The sequence below is a fragment of the Alosa sapidissima genome, chromosome 19, assembly GCF_018492685.1.
Source record: "Alosa sapidissima isolate fAloSap1 chromosome 19, fAloSap1.pri, whole genome shotgun sequence".
Taxonomy (NCBI): domain Eukaryota; kingdom Metazoa; phylum Chordata; class Actinopteri; order Clupeiformes; family Clupeidae; genus Alosa; species Alosa sapidissima.
The window spans coordinates 26,851,565-26,863,998 of record NC_055975.1 but is presented as its reverse complement, the minus strand read 5'-3'; the positions used below and the strand labels follow the sequence as shown (position 1 = coordinate 26,863,998).

Sequence of the window (12,434 nt, the reverse complement as noted above, 5' to 3'; positions counted from 1 at the left end):
TGGCATTCATAATCATTTTATTTCTTTTCTTTGAGAATGGGAAGGGAAAAGTAGATAAAATATAACAGTGAAATGATACATTTCCTCAACACACAAATCTTCTATACAAAGATACACAACAAATGTCGCACACATAATAGTATTCAGTCCTTGATACCGCACACCTCACTGCCCAGAGAGGCCTCTACAAGGTAGGAGATGCATATGGTTTGCTTTGCAGATTACAACATAAATAACACACAACACATAAATGAGCATCACCAATCCATTTCAGATATTGACCCCCAAACTCTGTAGCGTTGGTGTTCATCTTCAGGTGATATGCCCTTGGCTTTCTTTGACTTGACGTTAGTCATCATGATCAATGAGGCCTGTTTGGTTTGCTGATGGCTTTTGAGTCTGCAACAAGGCCAACCTGCACACGGTTTCTGAACCTCGCCGATTCTAATCTCACAACACGCCGATATCAAATCAGTGCTGTAGTCCTGACCACTAACAGGTCAACTTTTGTTTCTGGACACGGTTTCCCCTAATGAAGTCCACTGTGTGTGTGTGTGTGGGGGGGGGTAGGAGAAGGAGCGTTCCCGGTCCTTTGAGGGTCACACACACAGAAGAGATATTGTGCCTGTGTGTGCTGTGTGTCTCAGTACACTCACTGCATCTTCTGGTTCCGCGCATGAACCACCTCCTTTCGCTCCTTCAGGAAGTTCTTGAAGGCTGGGTCCTCCTTGCTCTCCTCCGTCACTGAGGCACAGAGATGCATGGAGAGGAGAGGAGAGGAGAGGAGAGGAGAGGAGAAGAGAGGAGAGGAGAGGAGAGGAGAAGAGAAGAGGAGGGGAGAGGAGAGGTGAGGAGAGGTGAGGAGCGGAGAGGAGAAGAGAGGAGAGGAGAGAATCGTAAGGGTGAGGAGAGGAGAGGAGAAGAGAAGAGAAGGGGAGAGGAGAGGAGAGGAGAGGTGAGGAGCGGAGAGGAGAAGAGAGGAGAGGAGAGGAGAGGAGAGGAGAGGAGAGAATCGTAAGGGTGGGAGGAGAGGAGAGGAGAGGAGAGGAGAGGAGAGGTGAGGTGAGGTGAGGTGAGGTGAGGTGAGGAGAGGAGAGAAGAGAGGAAAGGTGAGAAGAGAGGAGAGGAGAGAGGAGAGGTGAGGTGAGGTGAGAGAGAAGACCTCAGCAAACACTACCCGTGTCAGGATGCTTGTTATTCTCCCAAATAAAAATGACAAACTTTTTTCGAAATGTACACTTTTTATGTATGAATTACTAAGAGCAAAACTTCTAGATTTCTTAAAGAATTTATCCCATTATGTCCATTATTTTACAGGTCTGGAAAACAGTATTTCATAATTCCATACTTTTCCAGACTTCCTAGACCTGTGCAAGTACCCTGCCAGTAATCCAGCCAAATACATCCCTTCCTCATTAGAGAGAAAGAGAGAGAGTGGTGAGGCTTACCTTGATGGTCGATGTCATCTGTATCGCTGTCCGTGTCCTCCTCTTCCTGGTCGGGGTTTCCCCGTGAGAAGATGAGGTCACACGCACCACTGAGCTCTGGCTCGTCTGAAAGACAAATCGCCACAACTCCCTCAGCTTTTCCCTCCTCATACCTTAGAGGACCAGCAAAGAGCTGGCGTTCTCTTCTCACAACTCAAACGAGTAAAGGCAAATTGAGTTGACTTCTAGCTAAGATAACCCGCTAAAAGGTAAGACCAATGCTAGCAGGTTGGCACTGGTCAAAGCTAATTAGCTTGCTAATTGCTAAATTCTGGTTAAGCACAATTGTGCTGTTAAAGCTGTTTGAGGTGATTATTTATGTCATATATGAGGATGTCAAACAAAAAACTGGCTACAAGAGATGAAAAAAAATAGTTAAAATGTGCTTAACATGAATTTGTCTGCATATAGATTTAGTTCAAACGGGGAGTATATTGTACCTCTAAACAAATATTTGACATTTATCCTGGCAATGCTTTTACTTAAATGAATAACGCAGCTGACATGTTATAAAATCAAGTCATGCATGTCTACTCTGAACTCAAAATTCCACTGGAGCTCCAAGCGGATTTGTATACGCAGCCTTACAACACTGTTTACAGCTCTTCGAGTCACGGTAAAATGTAATTTTTGGTACATAGCTAATTTAGATAAACTTATGGTGTGGGTGCTTGCGTTGCTTGCGTAGGAATCCGCCGTCTTGGTTTGTATAGAAATGAATATTAAGTGACACATACACGTTAGAGGTTGGTAATATGTGACGTTGCTATAGTGGTAAAATAAGAGGTGGGTAAACTACAGTATGAATTCTTTGATCACGGAGGTGGACTGCGCCATGCGGTATTGAATTTTTAAAAAAGGCATTATGGTGGAGATTATTGTCCAATGTTTATAACAATACCAGTGGCAGATGTTTCCTAGAGTGTTGATTAGTGTACATATTGTGAATGTGGATAATACAGTGTGATTTTTTAATGTTAAAAGTTGCAATTGGTGAATAAACTCTTTTGAGAGGTGGATAAACTCTTAATATGAGGTGGATAAACTATATTTCTGAAAATTCAGAGGTGGATAAACAGCATTCACTTGTGTTTAGCCTCCACTACATCCCTGCTATCAATAGTAATCAATCAAATTAAAGCTGTTCGTTGTATAGCTGGGTGCTGTGCACCCATTTCTAAGCTGCTTCCTTAAACATGAAAAGTATACAAAAGGCACGCACATACAGGGCAAGTAGCCTAAGTGCTGGCCAAAAGCAAAGGTCACAGCGATAACAATAAAGTCTGCACACCAGACGTAAACAAAGACCTTTTAGGCAATATTACATTACATTACATTTAGCAGACACTTCTTGACCAAAGTGACTTACATATGTCAGCTATATTACAAGGGATCACATTGTCCCCGGAGCAATTTGGGGTTAAGTGCCTTGCTCAAGGGCACAACGGTGGAAGCCGGGAATTGAACCGACAACTTTCAGGCTACTGCACTGCACGCTAGCCCAGCTCCTTAACCACTACACTACCACCGCCCCGGTGGCCATATTGCAACGCTTTTTGGTCACTTATCGGGCATCTATTTTGGGTAGAACAGCGCGCGTGCAATGCTTCACGAATCACAACACACCAACCTCGCTCCAGCTGCGAGATCACAACACATGATTGGTACGATGTATTCACAACATACCACATGATTGGCACAATGTAGTCACATGTCGACTGTTGGCGGTGGAAGGGGGGGGAATATGTGCCATGACTGCCATGTTTGCGTTACGAACTAACCCCATACATTTCTATGGGAGATTCCTTTGAGTGCTGTGTCTCCTCATCAGAAAGTCTCTGACGTAGCTCCCAAGCAAATAAAATATTTAATAAGCTGCTCCCTTAAACAGGACATTACAGTTTTTTCTGAATGCTTAAACACATTTTTTGTAACTATGTTTTTTTTTTGCAAAACTCTACACACAAATGGCAAAACCACTCACTGAGTTCGCAAAACTAAAAGCACAAACACTGCTTTGCACTCAGTTTGCAATTTTGTAACACACACTTTGCACAACTGTAGGCACAATGGCTATTATTTACACTATTTTGCCAACTCTCTGGCACACTTTCTCATGTGAAAACTGTTTTAGATAATTAGTTCACTTTGCAATCAGCCTAAGCACTATAAATAAGCCACAGGTAATGTACAATGGGTACAATGGAGGGAGCAGGAAGAGTGAGAAGAGAAAAAAACAGACAAAAAAACAGTCTACATGTGGGGATATTGTCATGTCAGGCCTGGATACGTCATTCCAGAATATATTTTTCCCGGTGCCTTGGACTAGGACATTGCATGTGATGTAGACAGAATTTTGAGAGAGACGACCCGATGTAGACTGATTTGTTTTGTCTCAGTGAAATGCTATTTTGTGTTTTGACTTGGAAAAACACACTTGTGTTTGTTTTGATGTGTGTAAATAAACACTACAGTAATACTTGAAGTTGGGATCCCTGTATGTTTACAGAACTATGACAAAAGTATGACCTCAAACTGACATAGTCTACCTTGTGCACAGAGAAAGAAAAAGCCAGATGTGTTTTTTATTCAGACCATCAGTGTGTAGTTGCCACATTGTGTGCTTACTATTGTGATGGCTTGTGTTTACTGTTAGATACGAAAACACCATTTTTACGAAGGTGTGAAGAGTTAAGCAAGGTGTGTTAGCTTTTGCAAGAGAACTACAATGTTTTGCTGATTGGGTGAGAGGTTTTGCCATTTGTGTGTAGAGTTTTGCAAAAAAAGCCATAGTTACAAAAAATGTGCTTAAGCAATCAGAAAAAACTGTATGTCACACTCAGTGGTCCGACATTAAGTCACACACGAGTGTCCGTACCTGTGGCTGAGACGGGCTTGTCCAGGGGTACGGACCCCATGTCCTTGTGCAGGCGCTCCATCTGATCCTGCTGCTTCTTACTCTGAGCTGCAGCCTGCAAGAGACAAGACATCAGCAGGACGTTAGGCCACACTGAGGAGGACACGAGGACACATGGAGGAGACACTGAGGAGGACACGAGGACACACTGAGGAGGAGATGAGGAGAAATGGAGGACGACAAGAGGACACATGGAGGAGGAGATGAGGACACATGGAGGACACGAGGACACATGGAGGAGACACTGAGGAGGACACGAGGACACATGGAGGAGGAGATGAGGAGAAATGGAGGACGACAAGAGGACACATGGAGGAGGAGATGAGGACACATGGAGGACAAGAGGACACACAGGAGGACACATGGAGAAGACACTGAGGAGGAGATGAGGACACATTGATGAGACACTGAGGAAGATGTTAGGAGACACTGATGAGGACATGAGGACACATTGAAGAGAACACAGAGACAAATCCATTCATTTCTTATATAACTTTAAGAGAATTAGTTTGTACATAGAATCATTCAGTTTCTCTGCCAGGCCTCATTAACATGGAATCCTGCAGAACCCCTTTCAAAGGCCAACTGTTCACATGGCAACCAGCACAGCAACACTTACTCACCAGCTCTCGGTGAAGTCTTTCATACTCCGGACGGTAGTCGCTGAAAACACACACACAGGCTTTGAGTCCCCAGACATCCATCCCACTCACAGTCAGTCAAAATGTAATCACTGCTTTCAGCAAACACAATGCAGCTCATTTATATAATTAATAACTTCGATCCTTCTGCTGCCATTCAAATGTTTAGTGTCATTCATAATAAAATAAAGACTTTAACCTTTTTGTATATTTACCAGTTAATATGTGTGCAATTAACAGCAACTGGCAGGTGTTCAACTCGACATACATCTCACACTATTCAGCTGACTCAGCTGTTACTGTTATTTCAAGGTAAAACAATTAGGTAAAATGAAATAGGACCTTCATTTAAATGACAGATAAGTGCAAGGACACTCAATGAGCAAAACAATGACCAATGACCACATGAACTAAAGAGATTAATAGTAGTATGGGAGCACTAATCTGACACCCCAATGTCTGTGCTTGGGATATTAATCAAATCAAATCAAATTAACTTAAGTTAAACTTTAGACTTTTAAATGAGGGTCCCATTAGTGTTTATTTTTACTGAACTTACGTCTCATATTCTTTGGCTGCCTCGGCAACCTGCACAAAGAGTTCATCCAGACCGGTGCCCGTGACTGCTGATACCCCGACGACCTGCAGGGGGACAAGAGCAGAAACTGAGCTCTGGGAGTAAAGCTGTTGTGGTCCATGGCGTCTAGACAGAGCACCAGACCAGTCTACCACACAATGTCAAACAGGAGCAAAATCACAGTGCTGAAAACCTCATCGCAGCATTCACAGTTTGCTGTCTGGAGAATTCATGCAACCGGTTTGGTAAAATCATCTCGTATTTTAGAAGAAAAGAAAATCTTATCATGCACAGATTGCTTGCTGGAGGATGCTCCCGCAGGTTAACGTAGAACTAGTGTCAAACACTAACCTACTAGCAATTGAAAAGAATGACACAGCTCTTGAAACCTCATTACAACAAACCATCATATTTGATAAAATCATTTTATATTTAACAAAAAAATCATGTTGCCGTGCATAGAACGCTGGCTGGTGGACGTACCCGCAGGTTGGTGTAGAACTCATCCAGCACCAGGCTCATGGAGCGAGTGAGGTTGCTCACGTAGGACGTCTCCTGGTTGAGCGCCTCCTGGAATGTCTCAAAGTCCTGCATCCATTCCACCGCAAAGGTGTGGGCGATGATGTCCGTCTGGCCCCAGGGAAGACACAGAGAGTCGAGTCAACCACACGAGGTGAGGTAAAGTACAGTACAGTGACGTAAAGTCAAGTCCAGTAAATGACGTTTAGCAGACGTTTTAGAGCGTTTAGCAGATGCTTTTATACAGCTGATAACTGATCTGATATTATCCAACTAATAACTTCATCCAACTCAAACTGATTCACTCTCTCTGCTAAGGGCCACTGGCAAGGGCCATGCTCAACAGCGCAGATGCATGAATATAGAGGACCTCTGCCTCACAAGTGGACATTGGACTCTTAGGAAATCTAAGGAACTGGCATCCCGGAGTCCCACGGCTAGTAATGTTTATGGATGCTCCTAAGATGCTGCCTGTTGCCTTGACAACCACTGTTGCTATGGAATCGGAGCAGAGTGAGGGGTGTGTGTAATGTTACCTTGTTCATCACCACGATGAATGGCAGCTTGGTCTTATAGAGAATGCTGCATAGGGGAGAGAGAAACGTGATAGAGGGGCATATTTAAATGGGGGGAAATACACACTGTACTGTATAATCCTAAAACCACAGGTGAAACATTTCATGTGAGATGGAATACTGGATCAAGCTGAATCTAGTGAATGAAGTTGTCGGAATGGGAGGCATGTTGAAGTTGGGCCAGCCGTGGCCTACTGGTTAGCGTTTCGGACTTGTAACCGGAGGGTTGCCGGTTCGAACCCTGACCAGTAGGAACGGCTGAAGTGCCCTTGAGCAAGGCACCTAACCCCTCACTGCTCCCCGAGCGCCGCTGTAGCAGGCAGCTCACAGCGTCGGGATTAGTGTGTGCTTCACCTCACTGCGTGTTCACTGTGTGCTGTGTGCGTTTCACTATTTCTCGGATTGGGATAAATGCAGAGACCAAATTTCCCTCACGGGATCAAAAGAGTATATTTATACTTATACCAGAAATCTCGCACAGTCCTTTACGCAGGCAAATACTTTATTATACTTCACACACAACGTTTCGGTCACACAGACCTTCCAAGGACAGTGTGTGGGATTTCTTCAACACGCATTACTGGTGACCTCACCTTTTCCGACGCACCTGTCCAAAAAGAGGGGTGCAAAAGCGCTTTTGAATTGAGAATGGGAGGCATACCTGCAGGCATAGAGCATGTTGGACATGAAGGTGACCGGATTCACACTCCGCGATGTGTCCATCACATACACGACCACGCAGGGGAAGCTGGAGGCCTAGGAGAAACAGACACTCATTATCGTCTTTCAAAATGGTATGAATAATAATAAATAGGAAATGACAAAAAATAACTACTGAAATAACAGAGAGGAGTCAATAGAAATCAAGCAGAAATCAACACTTTAAAAGTATACTTAAACTTTTTATACTTATACTTTAAAAGTATAGAAAAGGTTATAAAAAAATAGTAAAGAATCGTGGTAGTTCTTCAAAGGACTGCAACTGATGCCATGTGAAAAATTGAATCTCTGAATATCTCTGAACCGATGAATATTTACATACCAGAGCTTCAGTGATGATGGTACCAGAAGCTGACCAGGTGAACACCTCTATTTGTCCAGGTGTGTCAATCAAAACATACCTGAAAATCATGCAACAGTTGGATTACCAGCTTAAACAGTAGAAGAAAAGTCATGAAAGGATATCTGTGTAAGGGACAGGCCTGTTGAACACTTACTGGTGATCGCTCTGCTTCTTCTCAATGAATTTCATAACCTGTTTGAGGGGAATAGGTTGGAGTTACAGTAAGACAATGCTGACACCTATTGGTAGGATGCAGTAACATCAAAATCACACATTACAATCATGCTCCATGCCTTTACTAAGGAAAATGACCAAAATGAAGAGAACAGAGAGAACTAGGTGGGGAGAGGGAGAGGAGGGGGGGTATACTACCGTTGAAATGTTTGGGGTCACTTAAAATTGTCCATATTTTTCGAGGGAAAGGCTATTTTTTTGGCCATTACAATAAAGGCAATACATATACATAAGTGGACAAAGGGCCATAATCAGCAATTGTCTGCCCTGAGTTCCAATGCCATATTATATCTGCTAAAAGTTTATCATTTTCAATGGCTAACTTATTAAAGGCTTTGGTGCTGGTAAAGTGGGAAATCTATACAGGATAAAAGGAATCTTGAAGAAGGAATGCTATCAATCTTATGCTACAGACCTTTTATTTATTTTCTTATTTCATCACACGTCACATCTGACTTTCTCCAACTTTTGCACATCTCCATAGAACTTTTTATTTATTATTATTTCTCCTCCATCTATCTACCCATGTCCTTGATTGCCTAGCCTTTCTGCCCCCTGCCCCCCCCCCCCAACACACACACTTACATCATCACTGTCATCACCTCACATACATACAGCACACTGCTAGCTACAGTAAGCCTCCTCTACATACTTGCTGCACACTGCTCCCCCTCCCTACATACACTGCACATTGTCTTCAGGATCTTGTCCAACACACATCCTCTACATACTTACAGCACACTGCCCCCACCTACCCACACACACACAGTCACTGCTCCACTCCCCTCCCGCCCACACACACACATCTTCACTGTCATCACTCACATACATCATACATACAGTACTCTGCTTGCAATAGTAAGTCCCTTCACCATACTTGCAGTACACTGCCCCCCCCCCCTCTCCCCTACCTACACAGCACATTATTTCATCAGGAAGCTTCTCCAACACACATCCCCAACATACTTACAGCACACTGCCCCCCCCCCCCAATACACAGCACATTGTCTCATGAGGAAGCCGTGGATCTGCCCAAGGTTTCTTCCTTGGTAAGGGAGTTTTTCCTTGCCCCTGTTGCTCTTGGGTGATCCTTGTTGGTGCACCCCCCCCCCCCCCATAAATGCACAAATAGGCCGACACCAGACATAATTTCACTGCATTTCTTACTTCCAGTAACTATATGCATGTGACAATAAACTTGTCCTTGTCCGAACCTTGTGTATCTGATTTGCATTGGTATTCCAAACCCTTTGGATAGCACTTGATTGGGGCCAATTTCCTCCAAAAAAAGAGGTCAATGACCAAAAGTACAACAGCAAACTATGCAAGTACCATGTAGGGAAGTAGCGTTCAGCTGGTATTGTCTTTAATGGAGTGGGAATGGAAATTTCTCAAAGACCCCACACCAGATCCAGGTTCATGCTCATTATTCTTCTTGGTCTCCTTATTTAACAGTTGTGTGACTTACCTGGTCAAATCTGGTTGCAAACAGATTCAAAGAAGTAACGATTCCTCCGTTGGGACCTAAACCATATCTGTTGAAAGTGTCAAAGAATATTCTAGCTGGTGTGGTATCTTACATTCATGTGACTATATTAAATCAATCAAACCAACATAGACAATTCACATTTTAATGAGTGAAGGTCTAATAATCTAATAATGAAACTGGTGTACAACACACCCTAAATCCAAATTTCATAGCCTATTGACAATTGCACACACAAACTCAGTCTTCACCAAAGGATACTGTTTCATCACTTCTTTGTAGTTGACCGTGTCTCTGATATCTGTTAGAATGAATCATACATATTTGATCAAGAATAAGCTAAAGCAGTGGTATAAATAGCATGCAAGAAACATTAACTTGTAGCATGACAGCCTGACAACTGTCCAATGACAAATGCAGCATCAACATCATCCAGAAGAGGTCTCACTGCAATGAGTTTAACCTAAGTTCATGCACTGTTGATGCCTCGACTCACCTATGTTAGCGGGGAATGGGACTTCGTGGACGGCTGGGTCGAGATTGATGACATAAGGTGGGCATTTTCTGGCATGGAGGTACGCAGTCACACGCTACAAAACAAAAGCACGTTATCAGTTGGCGCCGACGTAACGTTGTGTCATCCAAGATGACTGACGCTAGCCATGATTAGCACGTTTGCTAACTTTTTCTACATTTCATTTAAGGCTCATCATCAGATATACACCATCGCAACTGCTTATTGAATTTGCATAATTAACCGTCAATAAGCAGTAAATAAAATGTCAACCCGAAACAGCTCAGTAATTGATGCTGGTGCATTAATGATACACTAGCTAGCCACTTTGCGTTGATGCTGAGAGGAAGGGTAGCTAGCCACCTGAACAAAAGTTGTTTTCCCGGAGCCTGCCATGCCGAGGACTATCAAACACACAGGTTTCTGACTCCCATCACCCCCCGAGTTGATATTCCCTTCTGGAGCAGCACTGGCGCCTGCAGCATCCCCACTTTGACTAGTTCCCTCCAAGCCATCGCCACTGGGGCCACTCGCGGCTGTCGCCATGCTTGTTTTGAGACAGACCGCTGAGAGCTGCACAGTGGAGAAAAATGTCGTAAACAGCTGCAAAATGTTTGACACAATTGCAATACTAACTGATACCACTAGATGGAGGTAGTATCTAGTCCATCACAGAGCCGTGGTTCATCAGCCATCTCTATCCACGGATCTGGTTTATTACGAGTATAAGTAGCCTATAAGTAAGTATATATACTCTTTTGAGACCGTGAGGGAAATTTGGTCTCTGCATTTATCCCAATCCGTGAATTAGTGAAACACACACAGCACACAGTGTACACACAGTGAGGTGAAGCACACACTAATCCCGGCACAGTGAGCTGCCTGCTACAACAGCGGCGCTCGGGGAGCAGTGAGGGGTTAGGTGCCTTGCTCAAGGGCACTTCAGCCGTGCCTACTGGTCGGGGTTCGAACCGGCAACCCTCCGGTTACAGGTCCGAAGTGCTAACCAGTAGGCCACGGCTCTGGTTTATTACGAGCATGGTTTCAAGGCTATGGACATTGGTAATAGAGACATAATGACACATCATTACCTATTTGAACCTTGCATCTCCTAATGCTCAAAAATGTGAAAACTATTGTAGGCCTACTGTATAAGTGGGAATGGTATTTTGTGACTTGTGTGTGTGTGTGTGGGCATGCTTCTATGTGTGTCAGGGGGAAAGAGAGAGAGAGATAGAGAGAGAGAGAGAGAGAGAGAGAGAGAGAGAGAGAGACCTGTGTTACCCCCTCTCCTCGTCTCACTGAGGCTCATGTTCTGTTTCTTATCAGCCCTCATTAATGGGTTAGAGCCTGTAGGTCTGCACGTGTGGAAGCTGCCAAAGACCTCCCCCTCCCTCCCCAATCCTCATATCAACTCTTCCAGTGCACAGCGCAGGACCTTGAGGTGGTTTACATTGGACATTCCATAATGCTGCGTGCTCCATCCAGCGCGGCTGAGCGGGTCGGGTCAGGGTGTGCTGCTGCTGACTGTGAAGTTTAATGGGTCTGCTTCTCTCCAGGGGCCCGATGGCTTTCTTTCACGGTGGCGGCTCTCCTCTGAGGGTGCTGGTGCTGGTGTGTGTGTGTGTGTGTGTGTGTGTGTGTGTGTGTGTGTGTGTTTGTGGGTGCGTGTGTGTGTGTGTGTGTGTGTGTGTGTGTGTGTGTGTGTGTGTGTGTTTGTGGGTGCGTGTGTGTGTGTGTGTGTGTGTTTGTGGGTGCGTGCGTGTGTGTGTGTGTCTGTGTGTCTGTGGGTGTGTGTGTGTGTGTGTGTTTGTGGGTGCATGCGTGTGTGTGTGTCAGAAAACACACTTCCATGAGAGGTCAGTTATCGATTTGGCACAGGGGCTTAACACCATGCACCACTTTCCCGTCACCTTGCGCAGACTTCCCTCTTATTTCTCATTAGCATGGTGATGATGGATAAAGCAGACTGAGCTGCAGACCTGCCTAGTTGGGTTAATTCACTGCACAGAAAAACAATAACATCCAATAGAGGAAGTGATATACGGTATCTTTTGGCCTACAGTATGAACAGTGAGAAAATGTGAGTGAGTCTGAATAAGACGTCTGTGTCTTTCTATAAGCTGTTTACATCGCTTCCAGATTATCTTTCAAAACATGCCAGCACCTTAATGTAAATAAATCATAATGCAATTCCTCTTGCAAGACAAATTCACTGAAAGCATATCAGACAGATGTGTCCAGCGCTATGAGGGGAGCGCTGGAGACGGGCGATCTGTGGAAAGAGAACCTCTCTGACACGTCAACATTGCGAACATTTTTTTATGTGTTTCTTTTTGTTAAGACGAGTGTAACGAGTGATGAACTTTCCTATATGGGCTCCAGCTGCTGCCCTGACGCCGCTGACAGATATATGAATGT

At 44.2% G+C, this 12,434-nt stretch overlaps 1 protein-coding gene across 1 annotated transcript; it reads right to left on the bottom strand.

The window, feature by feature from the left end:
- On the bottom strand, nt 1-10,580 carry gpn1 (GPN-loop GTPase 1). The gene is made up of 14 exons (XM_042073114.1): nt 10,377-10,580; nt 9,996-10,089; nt 9,761-9,800; nt 9,482-9,548; nt 7,934-7,971; nt 7,759-7,837; nt 7,378-7,472; nt 6,678-6,723; nt 6,106-6,252; nt 5,605-5,687; nt 5,028-5,067; nt 4,366-4,459; nt 1,449-1,553; nt 1-744 (listed from the first exon to the last, which is right to left on the bottom strand). The coding sequence occupies exons 1-14, from the start codon at nt 10,557-10,559 to the stop codon at nt 653-655; spliced, it is 1,203 nt and encodes a 400-aa protein (XP_041929048.1). The 5' UTR covers nt 10,560-10,580; the 3' UTR covers nt 1-652.
- Between the last annotated feature and the right edge of the window lie 1,854 nt (nt 10,581-12,434).